This window comes from Nestor notabilis, unplaced genomic scaffold (assembly GCF_000696875.1).
Source record: "Nestor notabilis isolate BGI_N333 unplaced genomic scaffold, ASM69687v1 scaffold10016, whole genome shotgun sequence".
NCBI lineage: Eukaryota > Metazoa > Chordata > Aves > Psittaciformes > Psittacidae > Nestor > Nestor notabilis.
This window is the reverse complement of record NW_009933315.1, coordinates 1-26,524: the sequence shown is the minus strand read 5'-3', so window position 1 is coordinate 26,524 and position 26,524 is coordinate 1. Positions and strand designations below refer to the sequence as shown.

Sequence of the window (26,524 nt, the reverse complement as noted above, 5' to 3'; positions counted from 1 at the left end):
CTATTCAGCATGGCATTCTATAAACATAATAGGTCAAGACCTACCCTATTTTAAGTGGTTTAAAATACATATTAGGCAAAAACTACATAAACATGAGGTTGGGAGATTGCACAGACAGCAGATGTTCAGAAGAAGGCAGCAAGAAGGTCTCTTCAAAGAAATGGTTTTAAGAAGATATTTGAAGAAGGAGAAAGAGGGCAGTTTGTGAACCAGAGCAGGGAATCTATTCAGTGATAAATGAACCCTTGGACATATTTTTGCACAGTTGACATTGAAACATAAAAAAATAAAAATAATAACATATTGTATCTCAGCTCCTTGCCAAGATACTGTTTCAGCATGAAGAAGACATATTGCCACAGAGAGATCATTATTCACCAGCAGGAAGCAAAATAACCATGATAGCTGACATCTGAACCAGTATAGTGAATGTCTTCCTGAACTGCATCCATATGGCCATATAATATATCTGTTATTTCCTGCCATTATGACATTATTCACTGGAAAAAGAAGAGTTCTGATTATATGAAAAAGTGTACTTAAGAAATGAATGCAAAACACAGCAGTCTTACTTTTCTTGAGTTCAAAGGTAACAGTTGTGTACAGATTACAGACATTAGGGGTGCCTGGATTGAAGGTAAACCAAACTGAAGCTGTAATGTGATAAAGAAGCCAACTTTATCAATATCTATCTCTAATAAATGATTACTTCCCAAACGTCATATGAACTCTTACCCAACATACAATGAGTGCCATACACCTACAGCCATTTTAATTTTAATGAAAAGTTCTTGGTGGGGGGGGAGAAATCAGATTAGTGTATTAATTACATGAAGAAAATTTAAAAATTATAACATTAGAGTCTAGTGAAGTTAAGTTTCTAAATTCCAAATAAAATAGCTTTATCAGTGTCTGAATTACAGGTGCTGAGCTAGAGCTGTTGTTGCAACTGCTCCTGGAGATAGCAGTTAGAGATACAACATGTACTGCGTGATCACTTTGCAGTGACAACAGGGACTGTACCCCAGCAGGCCACAGCCACAGCCAGGCTAGAAGCTATTCTTACGGCTTCAGTCAGCAATGTGTTATCTTACAGTCTTGGTCATCAGGTCCCTGCTACTAGAGCACTTCCCGGGGAGGTTTCAGAGAGGGAAGAAATCAAATGGTACCATCATCCCACCCTGTGGGGAATGCTTGAAGAACTGACACCATCAGTGCTATGGACTGCAGCCAAACCACACATACACAGTGGCAGCCTCTGAATGTCAAAGTCATTCTGTGTGTGCACATGACAGACTCTTCCCCAGGGATGCCTAGCTGCAGCCAAAAGTTGTCTTCTTCTGAAGGATCGCTAAAAAGGAGCCCAAATGTAGTGATCAATGCTCTGACAGTGCTTATATAGGGGCCTTCCCTGCAACCATGGAGGCAATGTGTTGCATCTTCTGTATCAAAAAAGTTCAGCAGCATGGGAAGAAATCAATGGTTAAAATGTGAAAATACTGAAGAAAAACTCTGTCACTGACTTTAGACTAAGGATGGATAACGAAAGTCACTTACTTTGTGTACAGTAAAGGCCCGTCCATCCTGGGGTACATTTGCACTCCCCATCATAGGCACTGCAATAAGCTCCATTATGGCAGTTGCAGGTGTGAATGCAGTTTGGTCCCCAGTGGGAAGGTGGGCAAGCTAAAAAACAATTAATCAATTAATCTCAAATGACAAAGATCCTTGATACCCATGAACAGAGCTGCTTACATTCATATATGAGCACTGCTTCATTTAGGGTTTGCTTTTCTTTCAAACACATTTTTTGGGCTGCTCTATTCTGAGAAAAAAACAGTCACAGGGGGTTTTTTTTAACTGAAGAATCATTTTAGTCTAGATAGAAAGTACTGAAAAATAGATAAAAGATTAGATGTGTGAAAGAAACCAGTGATACATACTTGATTCTGAGCAACTAGGACACTCATACTAGCTTTTGCATAGAGAAAGCCATGTAAGTTTCCTTTCTCAACTTACTTTTTAATCTGCAAACAGTTCAATAAGCACAATTAAGGGAATAAGCCTTTTAAGCCTCAAAAGTGAAGAAGAAAGAACAGAGATGACTGAAACATGTCTTACAGCCTTAGACACACCTATTGCTTTAGACCCAATACTAAGCTTACTTCTTGTATTTCCACTGTTAGATTCTACACAGATGCCTAAATGTGGTGCATATAATCAGAACCATACATTAATAACGTTAAGTCAGTTGCTTCTGTGGGTCCATCGATCAATATAATACTTCTAAAACCCAAGTAATTATCTATAAAATGGAGATTTTTCTTTTCATTCACAATCATGTGGACATGTTATGAAATAGAATTCTACTGTAGATTTTTGACTGCTTTGAAAATGTCATGGTGAATGAATTTGATCCTATGTGTTGCCATTAGAATAGTGAAGTGGTTCCAAAATGCTAGTTACTATTCATACACAGCAAAAGATAATTTTCTTCATGTCAGAATATATCTAAGTGTGAAGGTTACTCTAAGAATAGCCCCTTTCTGCTGATCAGGATTCACATCCTGAGGTTTTCATTTGTTTCTTTAGTTAAAGCTAAGAATAGTTTCATGGAAGTAAAACACGAGTATTTCACAGGGGAGAAGAAAGAGCTCTGACACCAAAGCCTTAGCTTTATACCTAAGTTTAAAAAGGCTAACTCCTTATTGTTGTGTACCGATTTGGTTGTCCAGAGACTGTCTGACAGCAACAAAACTTCCTGGATCTTTTAAATGTTTGCATAATGATTCATCTATGTGTAGGCTGTATTTTTGCAAAGTGTTCTCTTTGCCCAAATTTCTCTTCATTAAGAAATACCTTATGTTGTATTTGAAAAAAAATACTAAGTTTGGTTTTTGTTCTTTCCATTTCAATTGTGCCACATAATGATTTTTATTATTGTTTTGTGTTCGAAATTAGTGGTCAACTAAGAAGGAATGTAAATCACATACAGACAAAAGGTTAGAAGTTTCAAAAAGGTTGCTGGTTCCAAAAGAAATTAATGGAATCATTATTTTCCATGTGAACGAAAGGCCTTTATACAAAGCAAATAAACTTCCTCTGTTACGGTCCATGAGCACAGCCTCAATGGACACTTCCATTCATATTGCTGGCACCATTTTCTTGTTATTGATTCAGTAAGTCCCTCCTCCTCCTAAATACCCCTATTCTGCTACTCTCCCAAATACCTACTTATTTTACCATAAAAACAGGGACCTTTGTTGCTACTGGCTTCCACAGAAACAGGCCCAAGATTTATTTTGGTATCATATTGACTTGTGCATGCTAATCACTCCACAGAATGTAGCCAGCAAAGCTTTTTTTCCAAATTGACCAGATGTTACATTGCACTGGTACAGAGCCAGTTAACCTGGACCAGTCAAACCGTAAATGATATAAAACACGTTATTAGGAAACGCAGCTTCCTGGAAACCCCACCAAAATGTCTTTTGAATTTTGACGTATCAGGGTCTTGTACAGCTTCTTTTATTCATAAAAATGGCTTGGCTGAAATTTTGGCATGCAATGTGTGCCAGACTGTATGGATTTTGGTACCTTATGGAGTTGGATATGCTTCTTGTGAGAATTTTGCTTCAGATATTTATTTCCTGTCATTATTAATTTGCATAGACCAAGCAAGGCATCTGGAAGTGCCTAATTATTTAATAAAACATGAACCAATAAAGTTACCCTTCTCCTTTTTAAATCAGTAACAAAGTAGTCCCTGAGTTTAGCATGCCGAGACAATAGTTGAGTGAGGCAGAAACGACACTAAAAATGTGTATCTGTGAAACATCTATAAAAAGAAGAAAGAAAAATATCCATGAAAAAGTTATAAGCACTTTAAAAAGTCATGGGGAAAAAATTCTTAACAAGATGTTCAAATGTTTAACAAGAATAAGGATGATCTTGCAGCCAGAGCAGTAAATTGTATCTGAAAAATCTTGGCTTTGTTCTGAGCCTTGTCAGTGGCTCTATATGCAACTGTGTTAAGAAAAAAAATCTGTATTTAAGTGCCTCAGCTCCTAATTTGTAAAATAATACTTCCGTTATATGTAAGATTGTCCTGAGAATACAAGCCCTGGTATCTTCACTTTACCGTGGTAAGACTGAATAATTACAGACGAGCAAACTACAAGTGAAGAACCCTCTCTTCAATTTAAGATTCATCAAGTCAGACTTTTTCATGTTGGAAGAGACCTCTAGCATCACCTAGTCCAACATCAAAGGATCTTCAACAGTGGTAACTTCACAACGCCTTTCAGGCCCCTCTCAGAGACTTCAGAGCCTCTGTGGACAATCGCTGTGCTTGACCACTCACACAGTGGGGATTTTTTTTTTTTCCTTTTACCTAGCAAAAGTAACCCTTGCTGCAACTTCTGAAACAAATCTCATCCAGCTTCCCTACAACTCTTCTTTGGACAGTGGAAGACTGAAAATTGATCCCTTCCTGTCATATGCTCCAGCCCACTTAGGAAAATCACAGTGCAGATGTGTTTCTAATAGTGCTGATGAAATGCAGAAAAGTTTAGATCTCTTCATTATATACTGTGAAGTCCTCCTTTCTGACTTAGACAGTGTTTCTTTACCAAAAACTAGAGAATTTAAATAGCCAAACCTTGAATAATTGTTTCAAAAATAAAGGAAAAAAAGATGATACTTACGCTGAGAGCAGTCACTACCAATCCAGCCAGGGTAACACTGACAGGATCTATCAATAGGATTACATGTTCCGTTATTGGTACAGGTGCATATGCCAATGCAGTTCTTGCCAAATCTGCCACTGGGACATACTGAGAACAAGTTGTCAGGATTAGAACTCCTTAGTCATCAGAACAAGATTGTATTTTCTTTATTTCAAATTAAAGCAACTGGTACTTGGATCAAGAAATGTGTTGCTTGGTATAATGTTAAAGTAAGGCATTAAAAATTCTGGTAAGACCATTATACATACTCATTATACAAATAATGAAAACAAGAATACAATGGGTTTTATGCTTCAGGATCAAATGTTCAAACAGCTTAAACCTGCTTAGGATATCTAATTTATAAGCTACACATACTGAAACAAAAACTATTTTTAGTTTTATTGTTTCCCAATGATGAAATGAAAATTATTACAGTGCTTGGTCTGCATCCCATGAAGTCTTTATTACAACATGTACCTTCATTACAGAGGGCTCCTGTAAATCCAGGTAAGCAGTCACACAAGCCAGTAATGTGGTGGCAGGGTCCGCTGCTGTGTACGCACTGGGGGCATGTCTGACTGCAGCGGTGTCCATAAAACCCAGGGGAACAAACTGGAATCAGAAAGAACAAATTGCCATTCCTTCCTGTATTTTCTATATGGCTGTGATCTACCCTTCAGTGCATGAGTTCCTGATTTGTAATCAGCTCTCCTTTCTAAATAGACAAGAATTGCAGTGGTGGTTGTTATGATCCATAAGGTCCCATGCTTTACACTGAGAAAAGGAAATTTGCTAGTCTTCCTCAAGGGTTTACTATACTCGAGCTAGTAATGATTTTGTTGACATTCTATTACCTGTGAGGCCTCACTGTATTTGAGTTACATTTGAAATGCATGTATACTATATATATGTATTTTGCTATACATTACATGTCCTCTGCAACATGTCTTTTAAAGCACGTTTGAAGAAAAGTAATTTAAAAAAAATAGAGTGGATAGTTTTATCTGTAGATGACTAGGGTCATCTTAGACCTTGACTTCTGTGTTTCCTAAGTCAGAATACAAATAGCCATTCCTTCACTGAGAAAAACACAAATGTTTTCCATTCATCCTTTCATTTAGGTATTCACTGTACTCATTACATGGTACTGACAGCTATGCATCACCTAACTTTTAGGGAACATAAGAGCAGAAATAGAGAGTTATTCACTTAATTCTTACATTCAAGGCACTAGGTGGGGGGAAGGGAAAGGAGCTAAAAAAAGAAAACTTTTGTATAAAATCTCCTTTGTTGCTTTAATCCCTTTTGGCATTTATTTCCTGATAAATTAGAATATTAGGTAATGCATCAAGAGAAATACCTGTTTCACAGCAGCAATTAGCACTGATGAAAACTAACTTGGAATCTTTTCAGTATTTTAATTTCATTCAAGATTCAGTCTTTTAATTATACACTCGATACAAGTTATGTGGCCAGACTTTTCCAGAGAGATTAACTTTTCCAAGTGAAACAGTGCCAAAAGGTCTTCCTGTTTACTGAAAAAGCACTTTCTGACTGGGATCCAAATTATTCATATGACTTTTGTCTTACCAGCCTCCAGACTGTACATCAGAGAGGGACTCTCAGAGCCACTGGACTGGAAGCCTCTTGTCCAGGTTATAGGCACAGTTCCAAAACAGAGGGAACATTTTTATATGTAGTGTTACAGTTAGTCTGCCTTTGGATTAACTGATTAACTGCTAGGCAATTAGAGATTAGATAGCAAGAATAATTTCTGCAGTTAGTTAGAAATGCTTAAGGAATACTAATGCAACACTAGTGTGGGATTTAGCAGTGCCATAGGCAATCACATCCTTCAGCTTGAAATCTTGCCATTCCTAGACTGTAAGACCTTGCCCTCCTCTGGTTCTCCTACCTTCTAGTAATCATTTCATTGCATCTCCTGCCTTTTAAGCCTCTTTTGGAGAGCCTATGAGCACTTGGCCTTACTACATCTGCTTCTTGACCCTGTTTGTGGAAGACCTCCTCTCAAAACAGGGCTACCCTCCAAGTGCAGAGGACTCACATTTCTCTCCTCTGAACACCTTTCCCTCACAATTCAGACTGAAGGCAGCTAGACTGCAGACAAACTGTAACAAATCTTGGAAGGGTAGATATTCTGTGCATCAGCTTATTTTTGCCTCCCTGTTTTTTCTATGATTTGCCTCAGTTCATCTGTATCTCTCTTCCCTTAGCATTTAAATTTTACAGAGACAATTTTTCCAAATGCAACTATGGGTACATATGAAATCATCTACTTACTGTAAGGCCTTATCCCACTGGCCATTCTTTGCTGCTTCAAAATAAGTGTTAAAAGAAAGCAGTAATTTAGCCAATGATTAGATTCAATCGGAAGCCTGGGGTTCTCGCTGCTGAATCTCATTTACCTACTAAAATATGTATTACAAAATTAATGTTCATCAATCACATTTGGAAATGCCTTTAGAATGGAATGCCCTTCTAAATTTGTTTCTTTGAAAGCCATGTGCATAGCAATGTCACAGCACAGACAGTGAACAGAAGTTCTACAAGAAGAGGACTACTAGTTGGAAACACTTTTTCATTTCAAGTAACACTTATTTCTGTATATTCATACCTACAGAATATAATTTGACTCAATATCCAATCAAGGAGAGTTTCATAGTACTTCATACTACAATAAAAAAAGCATTATGGTATGATATTCCAAGTAAGGGAGAGAGAAATAGAGATTTTAAAGCATTTATTTTGTCCTTACTTCTCTGACAAGTGGTGCCTCTGTATCCTGGTGCACACTCACAGATTCCGTCATCTGGAGAGCAGGATGCTCCGTTTTTGCAGTAACAAGACAATGAGCAATTTGGACCCCACTGTCCCTCAGCACACACACTGTCACAGTGAATGCCTGCAATCATAAATAAACAAAACTGTCACCCTTTGTAAAGAACTCTTACACATAGTTAGTTTAAACCTTTGGTCCCGAGGAATAATTTTTAAAACAAAGCTAACGAAACTTTTTTATGAAAATATCACTAACATCAGGAAAATAGAACAAGGTAAACTTGCATCTCTGCTCCTGCCTTCCCCCACAACAGTGAGTTTCTTTCATTTTCCAGTTTTGAAAGATGTACATAAGGGCTGATCCTGAGTTCTGTAACAGGAAAGCACTTCTGCAGATTTACAGAGAACGTGAGAGGTCCATGAGATGCTACCTCAAGGCTTCCTACCTGCAGATACTTTAATATCTAAAAAGATGAATGCAAACCTCTGCACAGGATAAAAAGTTTGATAATTTTCCAAGACATTTACACATACAAAAATTTTAAAAGGTCTTTTATTCCTCACACTTTCACCGCTGGTATCAGTAAAAAGAATAAAAAGAAGTAAGTAATTTAAATGCAGCAAAAGAATGGCTTTTGCTTCCTCCATGATGGCTGTTTCAAAACAGCAAAAGTTTATATTCAATTTTTATGTTAGGGAAACGCACGACAAAATGTTTTGCAGAAACTTTTCCTCCTCAATGTAAAAATACTTAAGGTCTGACATAATTTTATATAATAATGGGGTGCAAGACATGGAATGATTTCTAATTAGTCGTGAGCTGATTACTGGTCAGCCTCATACCAAATGGAAAAATGTAGCACACACAAAGGGTTTCCAAACACACCATGTGAACATTCCAAAATGCTTAGCTGCAACAGTGTTAAGGATGCTGGTCAGTCAGTGCTTTGTCTAACCATTTTTGGCATAAAATTTATTATAAAATGGCCACAACCTGGACACCTATACATAAATCATAATGCAAACTGCTAACTACAATCATCCAGTCATGCGGTGTTTTATTTCTTTGCAGTGCAGCAACATTAGATATAACTTTCCTATTTGCTTTTTCCACTATCTGCTTTCTAAAAGCGTGCTGCATGTTAAATGCCAGCAGGCACCACTGTGGAACTCAGACCGTATTGTGTCTACAGTACTTTGCATTAACAATTAAGTGTTATTGTAGTGCCTCTACTGAATGAAGCCCTTCGCTAAAGGAAAAGTGGATTGCATCCAACCACAAGCATGTCTTGCTTTGTAAGTATTTCCAGCAAAATATGCCACAGGTTCACTGGCTGCCAGTGTCCTAAAAAAGCAAAGGAGTTTCACATGTGACATGAAAAAGTTCTTTTAACTTTGAAAAGCAAAACCTATTGTTTGTAACAAGACTGAAAAATAATTACACTCTTTACTGATAGACCAGACTTAGAGGTGATTCCTCAACCCTTGCAGCATTTGCCTTGTAAAGCTGCCTGTATCCAAATACCTAACTTTCTAACTAGAGGAAAGGTGAAACTCTAGACTCTTAAATTGTTTGTTTATTTGCAACACAATCAACAGATTGAATAATCGAATATGTGGTTCAACAGTTTGCACCAATTGACGCCAACAAGGGAGAAAATACATGGCTTTTAGAATCCAGACACCAACCAGCAGCAGACAGTACATGGGCAACCTAAAAGCCCCAGCTGTACAATGACCATTGGTTAATACTGATCTAAGCCAAATTTATTGTCAAAAAATGTAAGGTCTCCTATATCACTAGTTTATTTCATTTTTGCCTGTGTAAGTAATGTTATTCTTCTGTCTTCATCTACATTTGAGAGTCACTGTAGGCTTGCTTCTCAGAAGCCTGGGCCAACTTTTTCAATAACTCCCTATTTGTGGATAAATAGATAAAACAGAGTGGTATGATTCTGAAAAATGCTGATGCACATGAGCTGGATGAGATCACATTGCTTTTTTTTAGAAACAAGACCACTTATATTTCAATCTGTAAGATTGCTCTGCTTTAGGTTCCCCAAAGTCAAGAACTCAGGTTTATAAGTCTGTGAAAGCACAAGTAGACACACGCAGAGCATCTCAGAATCAAGCCTGGCATTCTGTTCACATGAGTGTTATCTGTCATATCATACATCGCTTCACTCACTGAACCCTGCTAGAGAAAAGACATTTTTCACAGAGCTTTAATGGGTTTCAGTAGTGTTCAGTATACAATGGTCACTATTAACAAGTCAGCGGTTGCCAAGAGTTACCATAGTGCATTATCTGAGATTATGTAGACCAGTGACATACAATAACACCAGGCTCAATTATATCGTCTTGATCTGTGAACAGAGGATGCTTTATGACAGCATGGTGTCGAAGGGTGATACTGGGCACACTGGGATAGAAGACAATGGGCCCCATGCTGCATAGACCCACGATACTTAAAAGAGCCAACAACTACCATTAAAAATAAAAAGGAAAAGATTCCTCCAGTATACATCAGGGAAAATTATCCATTAGGGAAACTGAAAAAACTTACCTTTTTTTTTTCCCACTTTCACCCCTTATAGTCAGGTGAAGAATGGTATCACCCTACTTAGCAAAGAAACAGTGCATCCTGAATATCACTGGGTAATAACTATGAGAGTATAATATACTGCAAATGTGCTGACCAGTACTTCTGTTCCACTACAAAAGAATTCTACTATATTCATTACTGACCACAAGCAAAATTAGTTTCACTGCTCTGTGTGCATGCCAAGAATGAATGTAGCAAAGCTGAAATACCAGTACATTTAGTAATTTATTGCATCTCTACTTATAAAAAAGATTTTAAAATCTCAGTTATTTAGATAAATTCACAAAGCACTTACAAGAAACTGATTTTCACATCTTATAGCTGTAAAAATCAAATGTGTATTTTTGAGGAAGAATAGGCTAGAAATACTAAAAGGATTAAAAAATTGAAAAAAGAATATTCCAGATTGACACTTTTTATGAAATTTCAGCAAAGAAAGGTATGCTTTTATAGAAAAACTAAAAATTTTTGAGGAAAAAAAAATGCTTTCACTAGAACTTAGAAAGCAAGATTAGACTTGGGTTTTACAATAATGATATCAACAGTGCACTGGCTTATCATTGCCACGATTTAAAGCGAGTATTAATCTCTTATACAATGAAATGTTTTTTTATAAGTTTTTCATGTTGATTTTGATAGTGATAAGGATATCTGAGAGGAAATGTTTTTGCCAGCGCTATGGACAAAGAGCTCTTTGATGGACTTCACAAGTTGCTAGGCAATAGCTGAATGGTCATGATAAACTTCAGCTAAGCTACTCTGAAGAAATGCTCATGCATTTAATGCCCAGCGCTTTATGCTGGGGGCCTCACATCTAAATCAGCATTCCCCCAGCATTCGTAATTGCATGAATGAAGTAAATAAATTCTTTAGGGATACCAGCGTTTTTGCCCATGCCAGCAGAGTGTTTACATACTCCCTCTGCTATATTTTTAAGTTGAGACTCAATGATCCACCCCAGTCTGATCAACGGACAGCTAATTTGTTTTAGCACTTGAAGGGGAAAAAAAAAATCTACCAATTATTTCTTACAATCTTCCTAGGTAAATTTATTATTGGACTAAGCGCTATTTTACAGCTTATTATGTTTCCATTAGTCTGATAAGTAGTTATTCAAGCTTTAAAAATGTTTGGGTTTTTTTCCCATGAAGAATGTGTATTTGCTGTACAATTTATCTTCACAACACATGGAGCTTTCCTGCACAGACTCTCAGAATTATAACTAATTTGTGTATTGGTGTACTTCCCCTATATCAGAGCTAAACTGGATAGGCAACAGCCTAAATAAGAGAAGGATCAAGGCCTCAAAACTTGGGGAAATTTTAGTGTCATTAAAACTAATGGTATATTTACATTATGGTCCAAGATCTCACCCTTCATATTCTTTCTTCATATGAGAGAAACAAACACTAGATCGCTTCTGTTCAAGGAAACTGAGATTTCTGATGGTGGCAGTTACTCCCCTCCTTTTGTCAACTGATGGAGGAGCAGCTCAAAGAAAGGAGAATACGGGATATAAGAAAGGGATATGGTGAAAAACTTTGTAGGCACTATTTAGCAGTGTCCTAATTGTCTTTAAGGGAAGAAAAGTACCTTGCCCCCTAGCTGAAGACAGCCAGACTAAATAAAAATGCCTCAAATTAAGGAGCTAATGAAAGGATCAAAGATTTTTCTTTAGATGTTCAGACTGCTGCTTCTTCACTGCCACAGTAGGAGGGTTTGTGCCCATGAGTTTTGGTAGGAAGACAGCTACAAAAGCTTGGAAATAAACCCACCACTGTAACAGAGTTTGAAGGCAAACATCAGTATCTACAAATTTTAGTGGAAGAATCACTTTTGAGACATCCCCAGTATCTCTCTGAAGGCCATACTTTTGCTACATCCTGTTATTCACTCCAGAGAAGCTCTTCATCTAACACATTTTGTATAGCCACAAGAAAATAGTACTTCTCCGTTTCTTACCTTCCTGATAGGTAGAAAATAAATGTACTTAATCCACTGATTTAAAGTTCTTCTTCAAAAAAAGTGGTATTTCTCCCACATAAAGACCCAGCACAACACACAGGCAATAGAGATACAGACACAGTGAAGTCTGGATGTAGGGTAGGCCAAATCTCTTATTGAAGAACTCATCTCCCTAGGTTTGGAAAGTAAATATGCCACTTATCAAGACACAGTGCCCACATATAATTGCATTTTGTGGCACACTGAATATTCGTCACAATGGGAGGGACATCGTGTACCAGGAACCATATGGAAAACAGCCAAGGTGGAGGAAAACACATGTTCATGCAAGGGGTTCTCCTCTTGGGTTAACCACAGTGTCAGCATCATGCACACTACTCTAGCAGAGCTTGTTTCTCACTCTTAAGGAGAGGGAAACCCATGAAAGCACTGGTTTATAACTTTTATTCTTCTATGTAAGAAGGGAAGAAAGTGCGTACACATTAAAAGCTAAGGACCGAAGAAGAGTTGTAGTTAGTGCTTCCCAGTGGACCTGGTTATTTGCATCAGTGTGGCAGGTGTCATATGACAGTCCTCCCTGTTATAATCCAGCAACAAATGTGCCTCTTAGAAATAATGTCAGGAGCACATGGAAGTCACAGCACTTCATCACAGGAACAACACATCTGGTGATGAGCAATCTGACTAGTGTCAGCAGGTGTCCAGCACAGCAAAAACTCACCAACACCCTATCTGCTGTAGCATATGGATAAACATTATGCACACTGGTAAAATGTAGGCTGATGCTACTGCATCTGTCTTTCCCATACACCAGTGCTATTGTTTTTTTTACAGATAGCAGACTAGTGGTATTTAGTAATCCCCGGCACCACCTAACCTTTAAATTGATTTTAAAAATAACAAATGTTGTATCAGGATGACATGACATTTCTTCACAGAGAAGTCTAGAAGAACTGCACCCAGAAAAGCACAACAGTAATGTGTATCACACAGAGTAACACCCACATTACTGTAATACAAACTTTGTCCTTTTTACAATGCTTTCATGTGAAATCTGTTTGCAAGAATGTGAACTCTCTAATTTTTTAGGGAATTCGGAAAAATTGTATTTTGACAGCTGCTTGCGGAATTAAGGGATGAAATTAACAGTTACCATGAACTGTGGTCACTGAGAGAAATGGTAGAGGTGGCTCTTGGAAGTTAACTAATGTTTTGGTGTAAATTACTAGACGAATTAATTATCACTGCCTATTGCAGGAATACATTTTCTGTGTCTTTCTTCTGCTTTCTGTTTTAATGGTTCTTACTCTTCCGCTGTCTAACTATTGCACTCTCTCCAAATGAAGAAGTTATTTATAAGATACAGTGAAAACGTCAAGGGACGAGAGTGTTTGGGGCAGACATCATCCTCAGCGTGGGCAGTGTTTCTCGTTTGTGCCATCCGATCATGTGACTCCTGGAACATGATGGAATGGTCAGATTGCCAGGAAAAACATCACCCTTAACTCTTGCTTTTCTAAGCAGAATAAGGCTGCTATTTAGGGAGCATTTGGTGTAAATTAGACAGCGTAGGATTTCTAACAGGAGCCCCATAAATGAAGTCACTTTTGTTTAGATTAAAAAAATCTAACTATCCTCATAGGCAACAGACCCTAAATTAAAAACAGAAACCCTAAATTAAAACAGAACCTAATGAAAACAAATTTTAATTATTTCTTGAGTTTTATAGCAGCTCATGAAAACACAATAGTCACTAACTGAACTTACATGTTTGTTCTTAAGCAGGACCTAAGAAGCAAAATATAATATATCGGGCCTGTTAAAAATGAAATAACACAATTAAACCCCCTAAACTACATAGCATCTTATTGTTGTCCCAGTGCTCAGCTGCAGGTGTATCTTGAGACTAAAGTAAAGGGTAGGATGTTAGCTAGGCTACCCTTTTGGTAAATGACAGTAGCACTTATGTCCACTTCAGCAGCTCAGACCTCCCTCCCTGCGCAAAGGAACATGCGCAGCACCAGGCTAGTGACCTCACTCCCTGTGCATCATGCTTCCTGTTCCCCAGTGTTACGGTACAACTCTGTCATACAGCAAGGGAAAAAATCTTCCACCCTCCATTTATTTTTGCAAAGTTACATAAACTATTCCCTCTGATTAAATTCCCTAGGGAAAGTGTAGACAACTGCTCTTTTCACAGGGCTAAGAAAAATACTACATTTAAAATATGTATTTGGAAACTTTATATAATTTTGGTGGCATCAAAACATATGGGAAAGTTCACGTTGGACTCATCAATTTATACCAGATGAAACAGAAAAAAGACTCACAGGTCACATTTCTAAACCTCTTCAAATGTATTTATTTTTTAACATTACTCTTTCAATGTTTTATAAACATCTAAATCCTTCATTTGGGTTAGGTAAGCATTAGACTGATCCAAAATCAGTTTCTTCCTCTCTTTGGTAGGTACTACTAACCACCAAAAAACCGTTAAGTCTGACGTTTCCTTTAACAAATTTGGCAGAAAAAAAAATCTAATCTATTCTAACATAATTTGTTTCATTTTAGTACCTTTCCATATTTTCACAAATCCTCCATCTGATTCTCCACCTATTATGCATACAAATACACACAGAACCTCCCTTAATCCTACAATCTAATGCTATCTCTGCAATGTAACATTACAGTACAGCTATTTGAGAACTTGTTTCTAAAGTATTCTCTCCTTTTTTTAATCATTCTAAATATAAATATCTACACAAAGACCAAATTCCTCACGGGTATTGCTCTGACATGCGAAGTGTGGGAGGAGGATTTTTCCAGACACTGAGTATAAAGCTAACTATGCTGTTTATGTTATATTGTCTGTCTAGACATCACCAGCATGTTGAAACTAGTCTGTTACACACGCTGTTGTGATGACATCATCCAGGGACAGATACTCAATTTTATCTGTAATCATGCATGAAGTCTTTCTAGTGAAATCTTACTAAAACCTAGTGAAATCTGTATTAAAAATGAAGACCAAAAAAAAAAAAAAAAAAGATTTCACTAAAGGCAAAAGAATTGTCACATTTTCAATACCCGAGTTCAAGAGTTCAAGCACAGTCAAGGTCTGTGCTATGCTTGAAGCCTTTGTCACATCCCAGGTTAGTTATAGCACACTGGTTAGGTAGCTTTTATACCTGTTATAAAAAGTTGCTAAATTTTTTGTACAGCCTTTCCAAACTACTTATTATAATACAGCTTCACTCAGTAACATACTTTTGATCTCAATATTAGAACACTCACAAGATGTATTTTGAGCAGTACGTCTGGAAATTATGAAGAGCTCTAACTGCCTATGCCATGATTGCTCAAGATCAGGAACTGTTCACATGTTTTTAATATGGGTATTCTTTGCTTAATACATTTGTTAATTTAAGGAATCATATTTTGAGAAGATCCAAATATAAGTTTGAGAAAGTTGTTCAAACACACACGCACAATTACCTGGAACTAGCTGTAAATGAGAACAGTTATCAAAGGCATTAACATCATAACAAAATAAACACAAAATAGTGTCTCACAAAATAGTAATAGATGGCATAATGCTAATAGCATATTTTCACAATTCACTCAGATAACTTTTATTATTTTTGCACTCTTGTGGTAGTAATTTCCAAGAGGTATCTAAGTGGCTGATGTTAAGTCGCACTGCCAGCTTGTGGAAAAGGATTAAAACCAACAAACTCCTGGCTCAGTTAGGTGAGTGCTGGCTCTGAAAGCCTCTCTCTTTCAACACTGAAAAGGGCAACAATGGGGAGACCCAGTGATCAGACAGGCATTCTCAGAGAACTTTGCAGAAGCTTAATATACAGACAAATTGCACAAAATATAAGTGGGTTTGGACTTCCAAAGCAAAGCAGGAGCCCTTTCTCCCCACGTCTGTATCCCTGAGAGATTTCTACTGTCTACCCCTTTCCCTCCCAGTAATTACAAAAGTCATGTTCATCTGAACAGAAAAGTAGAAAAAAACACCAGGTAAGCTGTAATCAACTACAACAAATCAACCTGAACTGCAGACTGTAAGTATTACAAAGTTTGAACAAAATGCCTGTGATCCATCTATGGAGCTAAGGGGGTAAGGAGGAAAAGGCATATGAAAAAATCAAATCTGGGGAAAAAATTCAGTAAAGATTGTACCCGAGGAAGTCATAAGCTCTACACAAACTTTTGTGAGCACAATTATTTGCTAAGCTTTTCAAATAAATGACTTGCTGCAGATTGTCTGCTCACCTCCATCTACTATGTCTGGAAGCGAGCACCAGAGAAAACAGAAAACAATTACATCACAAACCTGCAAGTTACTAAGGAAAAATATTAACTTATAAATGAGTGGACAATAAATAATACTAGATTATATCTGAAATCACAAAAACCACCCTCCTTTCTTTCACAGCAGAAACATGCTAATACACTTAAGGTGTATTTTTCATGCTAACTTACCATAATTAAATGGAAGGAGTCCATACAGACAGGTGATACGAAACCTGACCCATGCAACACTAACAGTATCCCAGTGAGACAAAGTCCAGAATGCTCAGAGAAGGGCAAACTTACAGTGTCAATCAAACCTTACAGAAGACGGAAGTGTTTTCCCAACACTTATTGCTTAGAAATCTATGTGAGCACCAAAACTACCTCCTAGAGATAAAGGGAACATTTCATGATAGCTTGCCCTTAAATAGCTTCATCGTGTTTTCAAAAAATCTTGGTTTCCTCAAATGAGTGAGGGTAACAACAGTGTCAAATACAATTTTTGATTAGTAATTAAATATATATCGTTCTTAAAACCACAATGAAAATGCTGGAGAAACTGTGAAAAAAAGTGCAACAATTTACATCCAAAACAAAATATGTCCAGAGAAACAATTTTTTCAACAGTTTGAGAAACTCAAATGACAGCATAGCTTTTGAACAATTTATCCTCTTTTTGGCTGCCTGAGCAAAGATTTCTGAGTTCCTCCTGGATGGGATGCTGTACGTACCAAAGCTGCCAGTGCAACCTTGAATATTTACAGCTATTCAACACTTTCATAAGGAATCATATGGTAGAGGTGACCAAGTGTTAAGATTTCCCCTTCTATTCCCAGTTTTCTATGATCCCATGCTGAACAAATTTTCCACACATGTGAATCACGGATGGGACACAGCAGCCACAGAACTGGCCCTTTTCTTCTTCCAACCCCACATACTCCTCCATTCCTCCTCTACCCACAAAACCAAAAGGCAAGACCAAGTCCCAAATGTGTTGGAAACTCTCTTATCCTTCATGACAGCCTTTTTTCTACCTGACCATCCCGGCAGACAGCGACAGTATCCTGTGGTGGGATGACAACCATCTGCATGGCTGCAGTCACAGCGTTCAGCACAATCCAGACCATATGTGCCGTCCTGTGGCAACAAAAGAAACCAAACAACTCAGAGATGATGACAATTGGAAGTTAGAGGAGAACAAATTCTGGTCAGACCTCAAAAAGGAACCCCTGATCTCTCCTGCATCCATAATCTGCTTCCTTAAGATAAAATGGCTTCTGGAACATTTTAGTGTCCTACACCTCCATTCTCCATTTAAAAGGGGAAGATAAGAATTACATACATTCTCCTGAAAAATCCCAGACTAATGGACCTGGAGACAGTGATTCAGAACACAGCAACAGGCTGCAATGAAAGCTTTCTTGTACTGTCCCTCTGATTTCTCTTACAGCTGAGTTCCTACTCCAGGATCACGGGGTGCCTTGACGGAAAAGCAATTCAGCCTCCCTTCTGCCTCAGACCCTCAGCGCTCTATGTGTTGGTCAAAAACAGTATCACGTAAATCCACAACTTCTAAACAGGAGTAGTAAACCATCACATTAAAATATGTCTTCAGTGTGAATTTCAGTGCTTAAACAACGCAAACTGTATCATTTTCTTTTGATTAAAACCCCTTACTTCTGCATTACAGTGTATACTATGTTAAAAAGAGAAGCTCTTTGGCTATGAGACAGTACACAGAACAAAATTATTTTTTAGCTATGCAACATTTTTTGAACCACAAGAGAGATTAAAGTTACAAGCTGAACACCCATCTTGGGGTATTCAGCTGTGCCAAAAGAACACAGCTGATTTTCATCTAACTACATCTAAATATCTGAATTAGCCTTTTCTGCTTCTTCTGTAGAAGATGGCACAAACATTTTGGGGCAATTCCACATAAAATCGATCTGAGAAATTGAAGAGAAAAATCTTTACAACTGCATTCTCAAAACAAGGCAAAGTACAACACTAAACATATACAGAAAAAGTGTCAAAACCAAATTAAAAAACTATGGAAAAAAAGTAAGTATAATTTAACATAATATAATGTGGAGTTACCCACAGCAAAGGCAAAAAGGAAAAAACATACCAGCTTTGAAACCCAAACATTTATATTTGAGGCTAAAAATTGGTCTCAGCCACATTAAAAACCAGAATAAAACCTATATGAAAATTTATCTACTGTCCTGCAGTATTTTTAGTCTGGTATGTATTTAAATTGAAGTTTTAACTTCAGTCAAATCTTGGGTAACAATCTGGGCAGTGATACTAATTTTCTGAAGTTTTTGAAACTAACTAACTGAAATACATTGATTTAAATAAACTCTGTTCAACAAGAGAAAAATCAGACAACATTGGACACATCTGAGTAAGTTTTCTGTTTATTATCCTGTTCTGGAATTTTGAGGCAGAATACCATTTGAAATATGTAAATGCTTGGGACATCATTTGACACAGAGAGAGCGAACAAGACAATGGGCATAGGCACGCTCAATTATATCAAATAAAAATGCTTTTAAGCATTACTTTGCTAAATTTGGAACAGTAAAGCCAATGCCATGAAACAATACCTAAGAGTAAAGAGCTAATGGAGCTTGGGAGATAGAATCATCCTTCAGAATCAGACACTAAGTGATAAAGCTGCTTTAGGAAGAAGAAAAATGATGGAGATGCATTGTTGGAAACACTGCATCAGCATGCACAGATGGTACTCTAATCAGCTCTCCAGAATATTTTAGAATTTGCTTGCCACTTTACTCACTGTATCAGTGTACACTATACTTCATCGTAAAACAAACAAACAAGAAAAACCTTAACAAAAATATCCCTTCTGAGTATTCCAAGAGCAGTTCGAGAGAACAAATTTTCATTCAAAACAGAGGTGCAGTTTCCAGTCTTACACGGTATATAGGTCAGCCTTTCTGTATCATGTTATTGCTCAGTAAAGCAAGTTCAAACTGACAGAAGCTTGAATGTGATATGGGTGGGGAATTTACAAGGTTTATGTTCAGTTCAGGTAATTCCTGAATACAATTCCTAATACAGTTATATTAAACCAACAACCTGCTATGCAGTGAATATTGCAAAAGTAAAAAAAGAAGACAGTGAAGAGGAAAAGGAGAGCCAAGAGAGGGTCTCTGACACGCTGCCAGCAGAGTTCTTGCAGGACAATTGTTGGTGCATGTCCCTGATCTGGAACCCAGTTGCATATGGGCTACCAGCTGCCGTGCTCTTAATTCCCATGAAGTCAGCAGAAAAAAAGAGCATGCCCCTGCCCAGCATTACCCCACAGTGCAAAATTCAGTGAAATTATTAAACTACCTGGCAAGGGAGTTCACATTTTTCTCCTCTCCAGCCTGGGGCACATGTACAGGTTCCATCCAGAGCATTGCAAGCCCCTCCATTAAGACACTGGCAAGTTAAGTTACAGCCAAGTCCCCAGGTACCCCTGGGACAATTTATTGAGCAATCTACACCATGCCAACCTGCCAAAATTAAGAAAGTGAGAAATTAATCAGGTTTTGCCCTCTTCTTCTCTGAGGATGTTTCTCCTCTGCCTACATGTGGCATCTCTTGGAGATGTGCGATACTGGGGTAACATTAACTACAGGCTAGTATAAGCAGTTTCAGCTGAGGACTTGTCCAGGTTTGAACAAAGGTGCTCAAGGGCACCTTGCAACATCTGTGCACAGCACACATTTGCAGATCAGTGCCAACATACAAAAGCAATTGATGGGAGATCTGAAATGAAAACAGACACCTTGAAATTTCACTGAGAAGCACTAAACTATACTGAAAGTTTTAAGGCATAGCCTGAAAAAAACACAGGAATATTTTCCCTAGAAAGCTGCTGCTGTCATAATTCTCCCACCAGTGTTCAATACAGACAGTTCTGCAATACTTAAATCTAAGACACACAAAAAAGGAAAAACTTAAATCTTAGACACACAAACAAGCGAAAACATCAAAGTAGTGTGTAAGTTGGATTTCTCCAAGGATACATAGAAGAACTTTTAAATGATTTCTGTGCTTCTTTCCAAATACTGAAAAAAGAATATAACAGAAAAAGGTTCCAAAATGCAGCATTCGTCACTGATTATGCCTGATAGCAATGATTCACAGACTGCACACTGTATAGACAGACATGTAAATACATTTTTTAAAATGTGATCATTTATTGGATACAAGAGGAATGGCATGAACCAGTCATTTGTTATCATCAGCAATGACACATACTGAGTTTCTAATTTTGTACCTTGTTTACAGTAAGCAAAGGGAAAAATAATTCCACACTGAGCCTAATCAATAGACAATGCAAAACACATGTATTGAAATGAAGCTGCCTCGTATCCTGGCTTGATAACTTTTAATTTAAGGGTCATTTCAGGAAAAAATATTATACCATACTCACTAAAAAACAGACATTTTTTCTCAAGTGTTTTTCTAGAATTTATTAATTTCTTTCACTTATATGACAAATATCTAGGTTTAGTTTAATTTCACCATTTGCTGTCCTTTTTCATCACAGTCTGAGTAAAACTGTATGATGCACCAGAAAGCAAGAGTATGCATGGCTCAAACAAGAGTTTTTCTCCTCAAGACCTAGCTACTTAGGATAGTTGCTTAGCTACTTACCAGTTAAATCGTTTCCACTGCCTATGGCTGAAGTAGAAACTGGAAACTTCCCACATTGCTACACAATTGATTTGTTACCAGTCCCTTACAAATTTAGTGGCTATTTGCCTAAGTAACTCTGAACACTTTTCCCCCACTCTCAACCTTGTGTACTTTTTGAAGAACATTTTTAGATGGGAGGGGGTATCCATAACATAGGCTGGGCAAGGGATTTGCTTGGGAGCATTCAACAGCCTGCTCCTCTCTTCCCAGCAATCCAGCACCACAGCTGAGGGATGCTAGACTTCAAATCCTTCCTCACAGCAGAAGTGAAAAAGAGAACAGGTGTACTGCAAGAGTAGATCTTTAAGTGAAGATGAGCAGCATATTTTGGATTGAACAGGAACACCATGTGGACTTGTAGACCTTTATATGGGAAAACATCTCTGCAGAACCAGCACTGGAGGACGCCTCAAGGATCTTTGCTCCAGCCAAAGGCATGTGCTGCTGGGGGATGGAAAGGTGGACAGGCACATACAGTTGCTAGTAGGAGGTACACTGACCATCAAAATTACTGCAGGGAGGAGAGAGCCAGGCAGAGGGGCCAAGGAACATGAGTCCACTGGCACTAATACTGGGAAATTCAGGAAGTTTCTTGTGGAAGCAGGGAACTATAGATGGCACAGGCTGGGAAGGGGGTTAAGGCAAGGTTTTGTCAGAGAACTGATGAAGAAATAACATTCAAATCGAAAAAAAATGCCAGTAGATGTCAACGTCAGTGCGAGACTGTCAAGAAGAAGTCTGAATCTCTGTAATGCTGAGAGAAGCAAGGGTGATAGCCAGAGATGGTACTCCCTGGGGCTGAGGTATTTTGACTAGGAAGGCTAACATCAGGTAAATGGCACACTAGCAACCTTCTAGCAGACCACAGTGCTACCACAAGAATCAGTGGTGGCCCATCTCAGAGTAAACACTAGTAAATTGCCTAGCCAGCGTATCCAGCCCGCTGATAACTGCATGGAGGAAAGATGAACACAAGATGCACACACTTCTCTGAGCAGATACTCTCCTAGTTTTCGCCAACCAGAGTAATAGAAGCAGAAAGTATCTAGTGATATGGTCTTCAAGGTGGTCTGCTTTTAATTAAGTTTCTTTCTTCTTCTCTACTTTAAAAACTCAATTTCATTTTATGATTACAGAAAAAGAAAATTAATCTTAAGTGACACTTACCTGCTCTGCAGGCACAAGAACCATCTACTGGTGAACAGATGGCATCATTTTTGCAGTTGCACACAGATGAACAGTTTACTCCGTATGTCCCCGGAAGACAAGGAGTGCCACAGGTAGCACCCTGAATTACATGAAAACAAGAGTCTAAGAACTATTCCAGGAGGTCAGACAGTACAACTAATAAATGACTTAGACTGACTCAGGTGCTACAAAAGCCAGAAAACATACAATTAGTGACTATCCAAGGCTGTCACTAAGTTATCCTGAATTTAAGGGACAGGGAGTCCTTAAAGCTTTTTAAGTCTATAGTAAGCATTAGTTTACTATTAGTTGCTGTGATTAAAAGCTATTGTTCCTCCTTTTATTTACACCTCAACAGCACACCCTCTTTCTATCAATGTCTTTCAGAGCAAATAACTTTTGTTTCTTAAAATGGCTTCCTTTCAGTACTGAGAATCAACAATAAATTTTGTTTATAAGACACCCAGTGGTATCTAAGTGTCTTTACCTCTTTTACTGTGGTGGAGAAAGGACACACTAGCATTTTGAAGAATTTGGCACCTAACTCAAGGCTGTGCAAGTGAGACTTATTTACCTTAAATCCAGGGGCACAGGTGCACTTTCCAGTCACACTATCGCAGTCAGCACCATTTTGGCAGCTGCAGATCTGCTGACATGACTCACCATAGAACCCCGGGGAACATGTCTCGTTGCAGTAGAGCCCAGACCAACCAGGCTTGCAGGAGCATTCCCCAGACATAGGGTGACAGCTGCCGGGGGGGGGATGAAAGGATAAATAATTCAAGACTAAACATGACTTTTTTTTTCTCCCTAGATAAGCACATGTTGTTATAGATGGGTTGCATAATGGATCTTGCATACAGACGGGTTTACTCCCCAAACCACAAAGCAAACGGTTCTGTATATGTATGTATAAATACATACTAATAAAGAAATGCAACAACATACAACATACAAACGTTTTGGGAGGACATGAAAAGAAACGAAGAGGTATTGGTTTTCTACAGCAAGTTCAAAGAAACTTACCCAAAACACAGTTTTTTCCATAAAATAGATATCCATGGTTGTAAATATTAAGGTGATGAAAACATTACATTTCCCAGAATGTATTATTAGGCTTCCACTCTAATAGGATAACTTTCATAATGCTGCCCAATTCAGCAGCATGTTGTCTGACAGATATGATGCTTTGGAAAAATAACATGGCATCCAACACAAAATAACAACACAGCACTCAGTGAGTAGCAAGCATGCTCTTTTCTTTAAATTATTGGTTGAAAAGATGACAACTGGCATTTTTCCGGGAATGATACAAAATCATTTGCATTGGGTGGAAGTCAAATATACCATCAGAGCAGTGACCTTCTGGAGAGTCTTTCCCCTATGCTGGCCATACCTGATGGCAGACCAGCTGTCTCTACCTGGAACAGCAGTTTCATTGAAGGGCCAGTCAGACAGCTGCTGTCTCATAACAAATGGACATCATCAGCTGTGCAAAGATATATGCACTGGAAAAGTGGACACAATGGGGTACTCTGTAGCACTCTGGCAGACAAATCACTTGCTTAATTTGCACCAAAAGAAAGCCTTAATATCCATATCTAATATATTTACAAAGGGAAGACTGTTTAAAGATATTTGTGTGCCACTGATTGAAGTTCCTTTAAGTGTACTGGGGAAAAAAAAGTGCCTTCATCCAGACACATTAAATGACCCATTACAAGAGCCTGATTTTGCAAGATTTGCTGACTCCTTGTGCGGGGGTGTGTTTGAAACTGAGTATTTTTCTGACCATTTGAAAGTTTGAAAAAATACTTACTGCACATTTAGGTGCTATAACATAAGTAACAACAATATTGTAAGAAAAAGTTGCAACGTAAGATGGGAATATAGTATTAGTTGTAACTGCATTTGGACTCCACAACTACTCGTCAAACTAAGAGTTCCCTACTGCTGAATACAACCAACTGACAACATACTGCTGATCAAGGAAATTATTAATTACAAAGGGTGGAATGTCATTTTCCATTCTTCTCACTATGTATTATTGCATACACTATGGCACCTTAAGAATTTGGGGGTCTTGAAGATACTAAAATCTCTTTGACAGTATCAAGCTTGATTACAAAGAGTGAGAGGAAAGGTATTCTCAACTAGAGAATCATATGCAGAGATGGTTCAAATCTCATGGTGTTCACAGTCAACACCCCTCATTATTTGTTCCGTTACAAGTATACCTGCCATGAAATAAGTTGAAATGGAACTATTCTTATGTCAAATACATGCAAAATTATAAAATAATTTTTGTAACTTCCTGTAGGCACTCACTGGCATTTTGGATCCAATTCCCATGTTTCCTATCAGTGGAAGAATACAGAGCATGGAATATGAAAAGAGTTTTCAGTCCACAGCTGAACAGTCATTAGGAAATGTATTAGAATATATTTATAACATAAAATTAGGAGTACTGTCATTTTAAGACATAAATCCCTGCATTGTTTGTTGTTGGGTTTTTTCCCTTTCAAGAAAAGGGGAGACCACACGCATGAGTAAGCACTGGGTATGAAACAGAGGCATTGATATTCTGTGCCCCCCCAGTGAGTGTTAATAAGGCATACTTGCACATATATTGATTGACACCAAAATTAGTATTCTGTAATTTGTAATTAGATGTAGGAAGCCAGAGCACTTCTGAAGCTTTTTGATGGGTTCTCATGCAGTTAGCTTAATTGCTAGCCAGATTTATATATTAAGATAGGGAAATAGGAGATGTTTGAGAGATACTGCTACTTTTATTCCACTTTTATTCCTGGTCTTTTGTTCACGCATTCTGGGAATACAGCCCTACTCTGTACAAAGACAAAAGAAATACTTACGGGTAGTTGATATTATATATTTGAAGGACTTAGATGAACACAATGATTTTCTTGTGATTTATGTAGGTGTTTCACTATTACAATTTTCAACTAAATTCTGTAGCACCATTTGCAATATAAAATTTCCATGAAAAGCTCTTGTATGTATGTACAAGACCATTAGAAAAACACAAAATTGTAGGATGCCCTTATCCTGACTTGAAAAACACACAGCCTTAACTATACCAAATTAGTCAATAGAATGACTCCAGCTGATCTTACCTACTACAGGTGTGAAGCAGTGGTGGAAGATAACCAGGAAAAGTTTACAAGGAAAAAAAACAGGGACATCTCAAATTTAGCTTGGAGATCAATCTGAAACCACTGCATACGCTGTAAGTAACACAGGTGTAACAAATATCCTTCGGAAAGTTTTTAGAGAAATATACAGCTACAATCTGCCCTTTTTATATTTCTGAATGATCATCAGGTGTCACTTGAGCAAAGGAATGACAAAACCCAGTCTAATAGTTCTTAATGAAATTCTTAATGGGTTCTTAATGACTTCTCTGCCTCAGTCTTCACTAGCAAATGCTCTGACCATGCCACCGCGGTCCTGAAGGCAGACCTGGAAGGACTGTGAGAATGAAGACCTTAGGCCCACTGTAGGAGAGGATCAGGTTCAAGACTATCTTAAGAACCTGAACGTGAACAAGTGAACAAGTCCGTGGGACCTGATGAAATCCACCCGTGGGTCCTGAAGGAGCTGGCGAATGAAGTTGCTAAGCCGCTGTCCATCATATTTGAAAAGTCATTGCAGTCAGGTGAAGTTCCTGATGACTGGAAGAGGGCAATATAACCCCCATTTCCAAGAAGGGGAAGGTGGAAGACCTGGGGAACTATAGACCAGTCAGTCTCACCTCTATGCCTGGCAAAATCTTGGAGCAGATTCTCCTGGAAAGCATGCTGAGGCACATGAAAAACATGAAAAATTGGTGACATCCAGCATGGTTTCACTAAGGGGAAATCCTGCCTGACCAATTTGATGGCCTTCTATGATGGGGCTACAGGACTGATGGACAGGGGCAGAGCAGTTGACGTCATCTACCTGGACGTGTGCAAAGCGTTCAACACTGTCCCACCCAACATCCTTGTCTCTAAATTGGAGAGACATCAATTTGATGGATGGACCACTCGGTGGATAAAGAACTGGCTGGATGGCTGCACGCAAAGAGTTGTGGTAAATGGCCCAATGTCCAGTTGGAGACCAGTAATGAGTGGTGTCCCTCAGGGATCGGTGTTGGGACCTGTGTTATTCAACATCTCTGTCGGTGGCATGGACAATGGAATTGAGTGTGCCC

The 26,524-nt window shown here is 38.2% G+C and overlaps 1 protein-coding gene across 1 annotated transcript in view; it reads right to left on the bottom strand.

Annotated features, from left to right (window-relative positions):
- MEGF10 (multiple EGF-like-domains 10) overlaps positions 1–23,778 on the bottom strand; it is a 35,140-nt gene extending 11,362 nt beyond the window's left edge. The window contains exons 1-9 of the mRNA XM_010016821.1: positions 23,705–23,778; positions 22,883–23,057; positions 22,288–22,408; positions 19,765–19,928; positions 17,436–17,538; positions 7,507–7,653; positions 5,208–5,342; positions 4,707–4,835; positions 1,558–1,686 (exon numbers count right to left, since the gene is read on the bottom strand). Of these exons, the coding sequence (XP_010015123.1) occupies positions 1,558–1,686; positions 4,707–4,835; positions 5,208–5,342; positions 7,507–7,653; positions 17,436–17,538; positions 19,765–19,928; positions 22,288–22,408; positions 22,883–23,057; positions 23,705–23,778 (1,177 nt within the window). The remainder of the gene's footprint in view (positions 1–1,557; positions 1,687–4,706; positions 4,836–5,207; positions 5,343–7,506; positions 7,654–17,435; positions 17,539–19,764; positions 19,929–22,287; positions 22,409–22,882; positions 23,058–23,704) is intronic.
- Positions 23,779–26,524: the final 2,746 nt, after the last annotated feature.